The sequence below is a fragment of the Oryzias latipes genome, chromosome 18, assembly GCF_002234675.1.
Source record: "Oryzias latipes chromosome 18, ASM223467v1".
Lineage (NCBI taxonomy): Eukaryota > Metazoa > Chordata > Actinopteri > Beloniformes > Adrianichthyidae > Oryzias > Oryzias latipes.
The window spans coordinates 2,857,472-2,872,782 of NC_019876.2; the positions used below are offsets into that span (position 1 = coordinate 2,857,472).

The window sequence follows — 15,311 nt, forward strand, 5'->3', positions numbered from 1 at the left end:
TTTTTTTTGAAAAGTTTTACAAAAGTATTGGTAATCATGTCTCCAAAGTTCAGATATTTGAACTAGTGCGTCAGAATTGTCACCGTTTGGCCCAAAAGGCACTGTCCAAAGAACACAATGCTGGACCCAGAGCTCAAATCCAGCCATGTCTGATGCTGAAATGGTGCAGCAGGACCTCTGAGCGTATCTGTACATTGTAACATTAAACATGGATGCCCAAGCAGCACAAATCATATCCTGTAAGAATGAGGCCCATGGATGTTGGAGTTGTGAGGGGCTGTAGGCCAGTGGGAGAGTGTGTAAACAAAGGTGAATTTCTAATGAACTCCTGTTGCTCTGCAGAAACTATGTTCTAGAAAACGACAAAGGTTTTTGGATTTGGGCCAAAAACAGCATCATCATAATAAAAAGACCACTGGGTACACTTGGAAAATAGATCAAAGGACCATTGGAGGGGGACTTTAAAAAGAGTGTGGCAGTAGTTTGGAACAGGTGAAGGACAGTTTCAGGTGTGATGTGTGTCTAAAGAATGAGAGCAGCCATGTTGTTTGTTTAGAGACTCTGATGCAGAGACAGGAAGTAGCAGAGATGAAGATGCTGAGATTCTCTCTGAAAGTGATGAGGATGGAGAGGACCGGGAATGAATCCATCAGAGGAACAGATCATGGAAGGTGGTTTACTTATTACTCTTTAGACACTTTTAGGCTTCATGGATTGAAGAAACTTCTAGAAGAGGCAGCAGCAGCTTGTTATTGCTCTGCATTACATACATCACATTCATGTGAACCTGTCCGACCTGCTGCTCTCAGGAATTCTGAACATTTCATAACTGAAGCAACAAAAACTGTCAATTGGGATCTTATAAGTCTGTTCTTATACACAGAAGAACACGTCACAAACAAAACCCAATTTACAGTAAGAGTTCAGAGCTATCGCGCATTAGATCAGTTTGTCTTTAAATAAAACCAGAAAAATCCTATATAGATTTTATTACAGAGCACTTAAAAGTTTTAATAGCGTGTCACAACAATCAGGGGGATTCCCTTGAAGGGATGGGTTTGAATTTTTTAATTCTGCCTTTAAAACAACCTAAACAACAATGTTAGTGTCTCAAACTTTAGAGTAAGTCAAATATAAAGTTGAGAACTAAAATAGTTTAATGTGTTTATGTTTATTTTTTTTCAATCATTAAAGTATCCTTGGGAGACTGGAAAGGCGTTTATATGTTAATTATATTTTTAGTTTTTTCTTCTTCATGTGTTTTCTTTTTTAACATTTACACATTGTAATTTAACTGCAGCTTTAATGTTTTCAGATCTCCCAGAATGTGTTCCTGTGCAGAAGCAGCATAAGCAGTCTCCAGAGTTTTGATTTTATTTTTTAATTATAATAAATCTGCTCTCTCTTTATGAGTTGATTAAGAAATGATTTTCCCTCCATAGCTTGTTTCTTACTTCATATATTTATACTGTATTTATGTGTGTGATGTAATCATCTGTTTTTTTCCAGGTTTCTTCACAGTGGTTTAACTTTAACTTCTATCATTGCAGCTGAATTTTCTTAGTCTAATCAACATTAAAACAGCTAAATGTGCTTTCTTATATGTAACTTCAGTTTTGTTTTATCAGTTAGGGCTGCAAAATAAAACTGTATGTTATATATGTAGACATCTTAGACGATTTTGAAAATTAAACAGATAATTTAAAAACGATTTTATTTGCTTGTAATGTTTTGTAAATAATCTTTTACAAGTTTCATCTTTTATAAAACCCCACTGCAGTTACTGCAGTTCTTCTTCTGTCCACTGTGAGGCGATGTTTGATGGTATGTGATTCATGCATTCTTTCCCACTACCTGGGAAATCTGGAACCACTCCAGTTGGCTCATTCGTGCTTCTGTACTTGGCCGTGGTTCCAACTCTGTCTGGATGAAGCTCATCTGCTGGACTATTTTAACCCTTGTGCTATCTTGACACCCCCCCCCCCCTTTTCCATTGACGTGTTCTCCCTACCATGACAAAGGTGGATAAAGGTGGAAAGATTTCATGTAATCCATGGACACCAGTGAAGATCACAAATCATTGAAGAAAAAAAGTTCAGAGCACTGTCTAGTGGGTCTAGATGACCCAACTCCCAATGTTAAAGTGCCTAGGATAGAACAAGGGTTACAATGTATTTGTAGAGTTAGATAAGCCAGTTCTGGTAAATCGCCTCTCCGTCCTGGGGGAGGATCCGTTCTTTATGTGGACACCCCTGAGGTTTTTTCAAGAATTCTTTTTTTTAAGAGTTTTTCCTCACCGAGAAGGAGGGTTTAAGGGCAGAGATGTCCAGTTTAGTTTAGTTGATCAATTACCAATTGAATTCTATGACTTCATTTTCTTTATGATTCATGTTTACTATACAATCACCGGTTTGAAGCCCATTGGAGCCTCATCTCTTATAGAAAAATATTCCCAGAATTATTGAATGAAAACATCTGATCAAAATTTGGAAAGCTGAACACTTTTCATGAAGGAGACACGACACAGAGATTGATCAACCTTGTCTTCCAATCAGAATGCAGAACACAACAAGCTGTATTGAAAAAACTACCAAAACAACAAGACAGTGAAAGATAAATCACAAGATATTGAGGGAACACTGCAGTTCTAAAAGACCAGGCTGACAGTTTTAGACAGTTTTTATTTCTACAGCAGAGAGTTATCATGATTGTAGCCAAAAACCTGTAATTTATAAGAAAAACATGGGAGTATCAGCATTAAATGCAAACTTAAGTTTCTCAGTTCAAACCTTTGCTTAACACAGAAATGTGCAATCCTGTTAGTGTCTCAACATTACTGTTCTAGCACATTCTAACAGGCTTGACGTAACTGATCCAGGTGCAGCTGTGACTTGGGGCAAGAAAACATAAAGATGCATCATCCTTTGACGCCTCCAATTTGCTACCCTTAAATTAACCCTTGTGCTATCCTATGACCCCACCCTTCCATTGACGTGTTCTCCCTACCATGACAAAGGTGGATAAAGGTGGAAAGATTTCATGTAATCCATGGACACCAGTGAAGATCACAAATCATTTAAGAAAAAAGGTTCAGAGCACTGTCTAGTGGGTCTAGATGACCCAACTCCCAATGTTAAAGTGCCTAGGATAGCACAAGGGTTAAAAAAAAAACAACGACTTCAACTTCAGAGTAAATCATTGGATCAGCCTGTAGATTTCTGTTTAAACGGACAGACTGATTAGAATTTTGGGAGGAGGTTCAGGAGCTGCAGATCCATAGATCCAGCAGGATGCTAAAAAGCTTCTTCCCGCAGGCTGTGAGGCTGCTGAACGGACTGTCCTCATGCATTCATGCTCTCACAAACTCCACTCTGCAATAAAGACCCAAGGATTACCCCCCCAACCCCCCACACAACCCGAAGACACAATAAATGGACACACTGTAATTAACCCCCCCCCCCCCCGAAACAAGAACTGCTGCTATGCACATAGTCACTTTTCTCACTGAATGCTGATTCTATTGTACTCTATTTTATTTTATATTAATCTTTTTTATCTGTATTTATTTCACTTACATTCTTATTCATCTTTTTTTATTCTAGGATCTTTCTCTTTTGCACTGTCTTGCTAGTGAGAAACAACATCTCGTCTCACCCGTGTACTTCCCCGCAAATACTGTGTGTGAAATGACAATAAACCTATCTTGAATCTTGAATCTTGAATTTGAAAGACGTGATGTCACTTGTACTATTAAACTGACTGAGGGCCTGTCCAGGGTGAACCCTGACTTTGTCCAACAGTAGCTGGGATAGGCTCCAGCAACCCTGTGACTCCAAAAGGCATTTAGCGAGTTCAGAAGACGGATGGATGATCTCATTCAAATATACAGATTGAACTGATTCGGATCTAAAAGCTTTTCACCTTAGGGATTATTTACAAATAAGCAGTTAAACTGGATACAAATATAGGCTAACAAAAAGAAAAACAAGATAAAAAAAATGTACATCTAAAAAAAATCTTAAAGGGAATTCCATTTTCCTGTAGAAGTTATGAGGTGAAGCTTGACATAAGTTTATTAGATGGAGCTCCAGAGGGCTCTAATGGTCTCGTAACATTTCACAGCTGTAAATAAAATGATTCTTCCTAAACCTTTAACTTTTACATTTAAATGTGAACAAAACAGTGGAGTCATCTCCTCTTCCTCTGACTCCTCCAATTCTTTCCTCATCTTCTTCTGGTAACACGCTCCTGTCAGAAGATCTGCAGACAAACTGCTGCCAGTTGATTCACCATCAGAGGCAGCTTTAAAAAATGAAAGTATGAAATGTATTTATTGTTTTTCAATCAAAGCTGAGAAAGCTTCACATGTTTCAGCATCAAGTCTGTTTCCTCTGCTGATTGGTTTCATTCAGTCTCTACTGACCTCAGAGTCTCCAGTTTGTAGTTTGGACTCTTCACCAGTTCTGAGAGCTGCTGAAGGTCTGAATCCTGCAGGTTGTTCTCCCTCACATCCAGTTCTGTCAGGTGGGACGGGTTGGACTTCAGCGCTGAGACCAGAAGGTCACAGCTGGTCTTTGACAAACTGCAGCCCCTCAACCTGAATGCAAAAACAGTCAGTAACAAAAAACACGCAGACACCATATTGTTGGATAAAATCCTCGTGTTCTAGCCCAAAATCTCAATGAGTCTTTATAGAGCATCATAATGTCAGCTTCTACAGATATAGTCTAAATGTCTGAAATGGATGACATTGAATGTTGTGTGACCATAATCATTGTCATAGAAATGTTTATTCTTCAGAAAGTAAACATTTTTAACAATGAGGAATTCAAAATACTCTTCTTTTTTGATCAAAGGTCTGACATTAATGTGCCTCAGTTCATTTAGAAACAGAAAAATGAGAAGCAGAGTACTAACCTCAGTGTCTTTAGTCTGCAGTTTGGACTCTCCAGTCCAGCACACAGTGTTCTCACAGCTGAATCCTGCAGGTTGTTCTCACTTAAGTCCAGTTCTATCAGATGGGATGGGTTAGACTTGAGAGCTGAAGCCAGAATTTCCCAGTAAATATCTGAGAGTTCAATATTAAAATGCCTGTGATGACAAATGTAGATATAAATTAGTCAGTTTTTGTTGTTGTTGTTGTCAACAGTCAATATATTATTCTAATTCAGTCCAGCAGACTTTTCTTCTCATTTAGAAGGAAAGCAACATAATTTAATAAAGATTCCATATAGTCTGATTTAATTTAAATGACTTATTGATGTTCTTTTCACAGTCGCTAACATCATTCAGAAACCAACCCGTTTTTTCTCCTTTAGTAACAGCAGCCAATAATAAGATATCGTTTAAATTTAGTGTCTTACTTGTTGCATCCTTTTAATTTATCCATCAGTGACCTTGACCTGAGTCTGAAAAAAGAGACAAGAGTATGGCACGTTCACATCAGGCATGGGACACACGTTCAAGAGTGCATTAAATGCACATTTTTACGATCGCATTTAGCCCATGGTGTTCATGGGGGACTGTTGCTACCCGATACGAGTAGTCAGCCGCCTACAGTTGAAAGAGGTTTGGTGTAAAATTTGGTGAAAGTTGCTCCAGGCGTTTTATTTCACAGTTGCTCCAGGCGTTTTATTTCACAGCTACATTATGATATATGAAGGTCCTGGTATCATAGAATTCCATCTGGGCCCAAACTGCAACAGTTAATTTCTCCTATGTTATCAATTATCAAACAGTTGGTACTTCTGTAGATTAAAAAGGATTCCATCCATACTTCCTTTGCAAACCAGAGTCCCTGATTGGTCAAAGTTTAATCGGTTTAACTCTAATCATGGCTGTGCGTTTTGTCCGTAGAGTCCCAAAACAGCTGTAGAAACGTGTGTAGAAACTTATGTAGCAATGTTTAACTACCATAACTCTTCAACTGTTTACACAATAAACATAATTCCATTGAATTCTGATGTGGAGAAAAGTTACTGTGAGCTGATATGCAAAACTTTACAATGTAAACACTTTACGTTTCTACTTAGTGAAGTGTTGCATAACAGTCCAAGGCTGCTTTTTTCAGCTTCAGAATCTGCTGACATTACATTACTTGCATGAATGACTGAAGAGTTACAGTAGTCCAAAGACCATGGAAAATCCAAGGGTAAAAAAGAAGGAAACCAATGAAACCAATTATAATGTGTATAGCAGATGGTTGAAGGACCACCTATCTTACCGGAACTTTCTACAGTTTCTCACAGCAGGAATCAGCCTCCGGTAACCATGATGTGATGTGTTGTATTTGTTTAGGTCCATTTCATCCAGAACCTGGTCTGACATCTGCAGCATGTGGGCAAAAGCAAAGCAGTGGATATCTGGGAGTCTGGTTTGTGACGTTTTGTCAGACTTCAGGAACTCCTGGATCTCTTGATTAACTGAGGGGTCCTTCATCTCCATCAGACAATGAAAGATGTTGATGCCTCTGTCAGGATGTAGGTGACATGTTTTCATTTCTTTGAGGTTATTAATGACTGTCTGGATGGCTCCTGCATTTATCTCTTTCAGACCCAAAAGACCTCCTAAGAGTTTGTTGTTGGACTCCACAGAGAGGCCATGAATGAAGCGAACAAATAGATCCAGACAGCCTGTTTGATTCTCCAGGGATTTCCTCAACATTCTGCTCAAAAACTCATCAATGGTTAAATAATTTTCTTGTGGAAATGAGTTTCTCATCTGACTGTCCAGGAAGTTCTCCACCACCTCTGTCTTCTTGTTGTTGTAACAGTGGATCATGTAAACTGCAGCCAGAAACTCCTGAACACTCAGATGAACAAAGCTGTAGACTGGTTTCTGGAAGATCTCACACTCTCTTCTGAAGATCTCAGTACAAACTCCAGAGTACAAAGAAGCCTCTGTGACATCCAGACCACACTGCTGCAGGTCTTCTTGGTAGAACATGATGTTTCCTTTCTCCAGATGTTCAAATGCCAGCCTCCCCAGCTTCAGAAGAACTTCCATGTCAGCCTCTGTCAGCTCCTGTGGATTCTCCTCATGTTCCTGCTGGTATTTGTTCTTCTTCCTCTTTGTCTGGACCATCAGGAAGTGGGAGTACATGTCAGTCATAGTGGTGGGAAGCTCTTTTCTTTTCTCTGTGGTCAACATGTTTTCTAGAACCACAGCAGTGATCCAGCAGAAAACAGGGATTTCACACATGATGAAGAGACTCTTGGAGGCCTTGATGTGGGAGATGATTCTGCTGGACAGATCTTCATCAGTGAATCTCCTCCTGAAGTACTCCTCCTTCCTGGTATCAGTGAAGCCTCGTACTTCTGTTACCCTGGAGACACATGAAGGAGGGATCTGATTGGCTGCTGCAGGTCTGGAAGTGATCCAGACCAGAGCTGAGGGAAGCAGACGTCCCTGGATGAGGTTTGTCAGAAGAACATTGATTGATGACTTCTGAGTGACATCAGACACCACCTGACTGTTGTTGAAGTCCAGAGAAAGTCTGCTTTCATCCAGACCATCAAAGATGAAGAGAAGTTTACAGACAGACAGCTGCTCTGCTGGGATCTTCTGGAAGGTTGGATGGAAACGTTGGATCAGAGTGAGAAGACTGTGCTGCTCATCTCTGATCAAGTTCATCTCCCTGAATGACAGAGGAACCACAGCACTGATATCTTGGTTCTCCAAGCCCTCGGCCCAGTCCAGAGTGAACTTCTGCACTGAGAAGGTTTTTCCAACTCCAGCAACTCCGCTGGTCAGAACCACTCTGATGGATCCATGTTGGTCAGTTAGGGCTTTGAAGATGTCCTGACACCTGATTGGAACATCATGAAGGATCTTGGAGACTCTCTCCAGCTGCTTCACCTCATGGTGGGTATTAACTTCTTCTCTCAGTCCCTCTGTGATGTAGAGCTCAGTGTAGATGCTATTGAGGTGAGTGTCTCTTCCTGTGTCACCAGTTCCTTCAGTTGCATTTTCATATCTTCTCTTTACACTGACCTGATGTTCAACTAAAGGCTCCTGCAGACCAACATCTGTTGAAAGACAAGAAAACAATGAAAACAGAACAACATCTCTTTGTCTGTTAGAGTCAACGCGGGAAGAAGTCCAGTTGTCAGAAATGGGTCCATCATCAGACAGGTGTTTTTGATTTTTGATTTTTGATTTGAAATGGTTTATTTCAAGCAATCAAATAGAAGTTATACACAAAAGCAATATAAACATCAGTTATACATTCATACAGTAACTAATCAAACTTAGGATAATTAGACATAATTAATAAATATTGCTTGAAAGAAGTGTTCAGTTTTACCTTGAACTGTTCTGTTCTTACTGATGGTCTGTGTTCCAGCTCTGCTTCTGGACCTATCTGCACACTGTGGACATGAGCACAGTCCTGATGGATCAGACTGGTCCCAGTACGAGGTGATGCAGTGCCTGCAGAACCAGTCGAGAGATTAAGTTTCAGTGTGGAACTGAGCCAGATTCTATCTAGTTGGTACTTCTCAACCTCCTGTGCATGTCGTTGAGTCCTAATTTTGCATCCTTGGAATGTCTCAGTTTGTTGTTCACCACTCTCAGGGCGGATACTCTACTACAAAGCCACTGAGCTGGTGTAATGGAACAGCAAGTTTAGTTGATTTTCATCTTAGGTTTTACACTGAATAGACCCCTTTGTGGCACAACTGTTGTCCTCTTTTCTCTATAAAATGTGGCGCCTTCAGCACAACCGTATCATTCCTGGCTCAGGGAACAGTATCGTGAACAAGTTTGTAAGTAGATTATAAGTTCTAAATCCAAATGTGGACGTTATTCCAACCAAACAAGCAGTACTTTGGGGTTCAAAAGATTCCGGCACAGATTACAGGTTAAGCTGTAGGTTTGACCTTACTTGGTGTCTGTGGTTCTGGCCTCAGCGCTGAAGTCTGGGTTGTCAACTTTGGACAGGTCACTCTTCATGGACTCACATGATGAAGACTGGCGTCTGGGAGTGGGCTGCTGACCTCTGCAAACACCAACAGGTCATTTCCACATTGGAGCACCGGAAGAATTTGTAGATGAACAAACAGTTAAAAACATTTGGTCACAAAGCTATGGACCACATGACTCATTAGGGGTGAAGTTGGTGAACAAAAACATTCAGCAGTTGGTAGCTTTGAGCTTTCTGTGGCCTTTCTTGTGTTTAATATGTTGTTGTTGAAGTGTTTGATGGTCTGATTTTCAAATATTACAGTTTCTTCTTTTTCATAGTGTAAGCTTTCTTCCATTTAACAAAGTGCTGATTTCCTTGTGTTATTAAAGAATGATTTTTTCTGTTGCTGACACCAGCTCGACCTGTTGGTACCGGAGATTCTCTAGTCAGTGCAGACTCCGCCTCCAGACAACACAGGCCAAGACGTTCTCAGTTTCTCACACATTCGTTACGCTGCTGAGAGAATCACATGCAGATCAGTTCACAGCAGAAAAGTTTCTCTTACTTTGTGTCCAAAGATCCAGTTTCAGCACTGAAGTCTGGATTGTCCACTTTCGACAAGTTACTCCTCATGGAAACGGGCTGGACTGGCTGAGTTAGCTGCTGACTTCTGAAAAGAAAGAATCACAGCTTTGAAGAAAACAACATTTTAAACCTACCAAAGCAGATTTTTAAAAAACTCATTCTTTGGAAAAAAAATTTTGTCGATGTTGTTACAGTTAATGTTTCCCCTCTAGATAGATTTAATGTTCATAGGAACTTTATTTGTTAATTTTCCTACAATTTTTTTGTGCTTATAATATGTTTTTGAATGAAAATTGTCACAAGGAAGCTTGTTGTTTTTTTTTACTGGCAGTTGAATATCAAGTCATCAGTTCTGCAGAGTTACTGGTAGAATCCAGAAGCTGTCAGGCCAGTTCTTCACGTCTACACGTCTATTTTTGGAGAGCACAGAGTTTATTGATGTCAACGTTTGTCAGGATGGTGATCAGCAAAAAAACTAGCAACACATCTTCCAGATACCCACTGAACAGTCACATCACCAAATGATTTGTATGTGGATTTTAAGGAAAACTGAAACATAAAAATCATTGAGAGTAAAACAAGACTACTAGAAACATGGGATCCACAGAGTTTCCAGAAATCCCAAAAAAAAAAGCTGATCAAAGTCCTACAACCCTCATAAACCTGAAAGCAGAAAAAAACTGCATCTCAGTTTACAGCAGAAACATTCTTACTTTGTGCTTAACGGTTTAGTTTCTGCGCTGAAGTCCGGATTGTCAACTTTGGACAGGTCACTCCTCGTGGACACACAGGTGGATGTTGAAGACTGGCCTCTGGGAATGAGCGTCTGACCTCTGCAAACACAAACACATCAACGGTTTCAGAGCTTTTCCCCAAAAACATTTTTTTACATCTGTGGTTGTTTTACAGTGCACATAAAAACTAAGCTTAAATATGTTGATTATCTGGATAATTATTTCTTATGTTTGACAGTTAAAATGGAGCATAGAAGTGTTTTAACAAAATCCCAAGCTGCTCGTCTCTATTGGACGTCAGATTGGTTTGTTGCATCTATCAGCGAGGGTTCATCTACATCATAGGTGGTGAAGAATGCAGCTCCCCATCTGCTTACATTAAGAGAGACACTTTTAGCATTTAAGCGCTTAATCTGATCCCTAAGGCTTACCTTTTCAACCGATACAAAGCAAATAAAGTCTGGGGAAAGTGCCAATAACTCAAAAAGGTTTATTTTTCTAGTTGTCAAAATATTGTTGTTGCCTTTGGTTCACAGAATTTCAGGCATTCCAGTTTTTCTTTCTTATAATGAGTCTTTGTTCACTCAGAGAATCCCAGGGGACTTCCTGGTGCTTTAAGACAAGGCTTTCATTGTTGAGAAAAGGTGACAGGTGTGAGAAACTGAAGGCCAACTCAAAAAAAAATATGCTGTAAGTTCAGAACATTAACCAGGAAAGCCTTAGCCCCAACTGGTCTTACGTGTAGATGCGGGCTGCCTATGGGGGAAAATGGTCGAACCTGTACTGGTTATGCAAAAGGTCTGTACAAAATATCAAAGTCATAGACTGTTCAGTGAGCCTGTAGAGAGAAAATGCTCATGCACATTATTTCTACAGGGATGCTGCAGGTGACAAGTCACTTGTTCAACATGTACAGGTAAGTAAGGGTGAGACCAGGCATGTTTTTGTGGATCTCGCATTATGTTGACCTCCCATAAAATCCTGGGGACTCTGCAGGGAGCCTGTAAGTGCTGCTAACATGATAAGTACGCAGTCCTTCCGTGTCCCGTCCAAGTTCGACAGTTTTTCACCTGTAGACAGCCCATATGTGGCTATAAGGGCAGCTGTGAGGTTTAAGGCTTTACTAGCGTCTAGAGTGCTTACATGGCCTCACAAAGACATAATGATATTTTCAATATATTCTTCTCAAGGGAGCTCCAAGACACACCTGCACTCCCCTGAAGATGGACCCCCCCCATGACCTTCCACAGGCTCAGACAACACACAAACCCACAGCATTTGTGCGTTTGACCTGTTCAGGTGCTGCAGGTTTGTGGCACCTGCACAGGTCGACCCTCTGCATGGGCGCACATGACTGAGGCTTAGAAAACAAACATGCTGATCATGTTTTGCTGCTCCCCGCAAAAAGTAAGAAAAGTTCTCTCTGTTTCACACATGATCCGCCCTGATCAGTTCAGTTTACAGCAGAAACATTCTTACTTTGTGCTTAACGGTTTAGTTTCTGCGCTGAAGTCCGGATTGTCAACTTTGGACAGGTCACTCTTCATGGACACACAGCTGGATATTGATGACTGGCCTCTGGGAATGAGCGTCTGACCTCTGCAAACACAAACACATCAACGGTTTAAGAGCTTTTCCCTAAAAAAATTTTTTTACATCTGTGGTTGTTTTATAGGGTACATAAAAAACTAAGCCTGCTGCTTAAATATTTTGATTATCTGGATAATTATTATGGAGTTAATTCAGTCTCAATAATCAGAAATATACACAACCTATTTCACAAATACACACGCTCCGATTCACATTTCTGATTATTGAGACTGAATTAACTCCATAAATTATTTCTTATGTTTGACAGTTAAAATGGAGCATAGAAGTGTTTTAACAAAATCCCAAGCTGCTCGTCTCTATTGGACGTCAGATTGGTTTGTTGCATCTATCAGCGAGGGTTCATCTACATCATAGGTGGTGAAGAATGCAGCTCCCCATCTGCTTACATTAAGAGAGACACTTTTAGCATTTAAGCGCTTAATCTGATCCCTAAGGCTTACCTTTTCAACCGATATAAAGCAAATAAAGTCTGGGGAAAGTGCCAATAACTCAAAAAGGTTTATTTTTCTAGTTGTCAAAATATTGTCGTTGCCTTTGGTTCACAGAATTTCAGGCATTCCAGTTTTTCTTTCTTATAATGAGTCTTTGTTCACTCAGAGAATCCCAGGGGACTTCCTGGTGCTTTAAGACAAGGCTTTCATTGTTGAGAAAAGGTGACAGGTGTGAGAAACTGAAGGCCAACTCAAAAAAAAATATGCTGTAAGTTCAGAACATTAACCAGGAAAGCCTTAGCCCCAACTCCCTTTGTGGGTAGATGTGGGCTGTCTATGGGGGAAAATGGTTGAACCTGTACTGGTTATGCAAAAGGTCTGTACAAAATATCAAAGTCGTAGACTGTTCAGTGAGCCTGTAGAGAGAAAATGTTCACGCATATTAATTCTACAGGAATGCTGCAGGTGACAAGTCACTTGTTCAACATGTACAGGTAAGTAAGGGTGAGACCAGGCATGTTTTTAGGGATCTGTCATTATGTTAACCTGCCCTAAAATCCTGGGTACTCTGCAGGGAGCCTGTAAGTGCTGCTAACATGATAAGTATGCGGTCCTTCCGTGTCCCGTCCAAGTTCGACAGTTTTTCACCTGTACACAGCCCACATCTGGCCAGCTGTGAGGTTTTAAGGCTTTACTAGCGTCTAGAGTGCCTACATGGCCTTACAAATACATCATGATACTTTCAATATACGCTTCTCAAGGGAGCTCCAAGACACACCTGCACTTCCCTGAAGATGGACCCCCCCCATGACCTTCCACAGGCTCAGACAACACACAAACCCACAGCATTTGTGCGTTTGACCTGTTCAGGTGCTGCAGGTTTGTGGCACCTGCACAGTCGACCCTCTGTATGGGCGCACATGACTGAGGCTTAGAAAAGAAACATGCTGATCATGGTTTGCTGCTCCCCACAAAAAGTAAGAAAAGTTCTCTCTGTTTCACACATGATCCGCCCTGATCAGCTCAGTTTACAGCAGAAACATTCTTACTTTGTGCTTAAAGGTTTAGTTTCTGCACTGAAGTCCGGATTGTCAACTTTGGACAGGTCACTCTTCATGGACACACAGCTGGATATTGATGACTGGCCTCTGGGAATGAGCGTCTGACCTCTGCAAACACAAACACATCACAATCAATTAATGAGATCTTTCTTTTTTGTCAGCTGTGTTTTCTGTTCTTATACAAATAAAATGTTTACTTTGGGTTTGGCAGATCGAGTTCTGTCTTGAAGGGTTCCAGTCTGTCTCTGACTATCGACGTCATGAAGATGCAGCTGGAACCTGCAGGTTCTACTCCCTCTGAGTGGCTCATCTTCATCACTGGCAGATGAACCGGCAACCTTGCCTGTGAGTCCAGAACACAACAATCACGAAAACAGAATCACACCAAGAATTTGTGGTACAACAAGCCCTCACTCAGATTCCAGAAGGTTGCAAAAAATCCTCCATCAATTTTCTGAACCGCATTATTCCTGTTTAGGGTTCTGGGTTGCTGGAGCCTATCCCAACTAGTGTAGGACAAAGGCGGCTTTACCCCGAGTCACTGTCGTAGTGACAGAGACACAGTGGATGGGAAAACTCACACAAACTCCACACAGTAAGGTCCCAGCTGGGATTTGAACCAGGACCTTCTGGCTCTGACCACTACACCCCCATACACATAAAACACACAGCAGAGAATAAAGAAGATCTGATCTTCTTCCTGTGATATTTTACCATCAGCAGCTCCTCTTTACATTCAAGGAAAACACTTTTTGTTCAATTTTGTTGTTGTTTTTGTTTTCTTTCTGGTAAACCGTAATCTTAATCTGCAATCAAACTCAAAAATACAGAATTTCCTGCTTTAATAAGAAACACGTGTTTCTATTGTTAGCAGCGGAACAGGATGAACCACAACCGTCCAATCAGAGCAGAGCTGTCAGTCTGTGGCCACGCCTCCACAGGTAGGGTGACAGCATCACAGCGGTGCGCTCATGGAGTTACATTAGTGCAAAATGTGTGCATGCTCACATGCACACCCACACTGCCGTGCACGCTCACGGAGCAGAAATCTTCCTCCTCTGGGACAGTTCTCCCTCACAGCTGCTGTTTGGCGTCTTGGTTTGATGAATCAGAGATGAAGTCTAAGTTGTAATCAGGTTGATGTCACAGCTGTGAGGAGAAGACGTTGGAGTCTTCCTGCTCGCTCTCACACATTTCCACACAGCAGAGAAACATTTCTGTCAGTCAAACTACACAGAGATGCTGAGGACACCTGCAGATTCTCACCTGTTCCACTCACTGCTGCTCCACCGTCACACGCTTTCAGGATTCATGGATTGAAGAAACTTCTGGAAGAAGAAGCAGCAGCAGCTTTTTGTTCCTCTGCAGTGGTTAGAGTCTCAGTCCGTCTGATGACATCCTCATACCTAAAGAGACTAAAATACATCTGAACCAGTCTGACCTGTTCCATTCCAGGAACTATAAATGTCATCGTTTGACTAAACAGAAATAGTCATGAGTACGGCTGAAAAACAGTCCAAAAACAAACAAACTGCAGTAATGAATGCAGGTTGTTTCTCATTTTTACCTTTTGAAAAGTCAGGGAAAAGAAAAATTTGATCAAACCTGCTGAAAACCTGCTGGGAAAGAACAGAACCAGTTCAGTGAGGGATTTCTGAACACTTTGATTTTTATTTACTAGAACCATGAAAGAAAAACTCTAAAACTGGTCAGTCATTGCAAATTCAGACTGCTTCAGTATAATGTTTACATGGGTGATGTCACCACAGACAGTAGAGGACTAGAGAGGGAATGGTTGGTGACAGGATTTTGGGGGAAAGTCTTCAAACGTGTGCTTCAACTGGAAGCTCTGAAGGTCCTTTCCAAAAAAGAAACCCAGCTTCCCATAATTCAGTGCAGCTTTGGAAAAAAAGAAACAGCCTTACATTGGATTTGGGAGTCCATGTATGAAGTTATCAGGTGGATCTTTGAAACGGTCACTTTT

At 40.9% G+C, this 15,311-nt stretch overlaps 1 protein-coding gene across 2 annotated transcripts; it reads right to left on the reverse strand.

Annotated features, from left to right (window-relative positions):
• Positions 1-3,472: 3,472 nt before the first annotated feature.
• LOC105353768 (protein NLRC3-like) lies at positions 3,473-14,704 on the reverse strand. Of its 2 annotated transcripts, XM_011473406.3 has the most exons (13): positions 14,594-14,704; positions 13,525-13,670; positions 13,316-13,435; positions 11,704-11,823; positions 10,204-10,323; positions 9,471-9,575; positions 8,885-8,998; positions 8,306-8,430; positions 6,224-8,027; positions 5,364-5,408; positions 4,918-5,091; positions 4,424-4,597; positions 3,473-4,302 (listed from the first exon to the last, which is right to left on the reverse strand). In XM_011473406.3, the coding sequence occupies exons 2-13, from the start codon at positions 13,641-13,643 to the stop codon at positions 4,293-4,295; spliced, it is 3,030 nt and encodes a 1,009-aa protein (XP_011471708.3). In that variant the 5' UTR covers positions 13,644-13,670; positions 14,594-14,704; the 3' UTR covers positions 3,473-4,292. The 2 variants fall into 2 exon arrangements, with proteins under 2 accessions (XP_011471708.3, XP_023821844.1); XM_023966076.1 differs by lacking the exon at positions 10,204-10,323.
• Positions 14,705-15,311: the final 607 nt, after the last annotated feature.

Coding starts and splice junctions, on each gene's coding strand:
- LOC105353768 (XM_011473406.3), bottom strand. CDS start 13,643: ATGAAGATGAGCCACTCAGAGGGAGTAGAACCTGCAGGTTCCAGCTGC. Junction 8,999..9,470: donor ACTGGATCTTTGGACACAAA/GTAAGAGAAACT, acceptor TGGTGTTTGCAG/AGGTCAGCAGCCCACTCCCA. Junction 5,092..5,363: donor AAATTAAAAGGATGCAACAA/GTAAGACACTAA, acceptor TTGTCATCACAG/GCATTTTAATATTGAACTCT.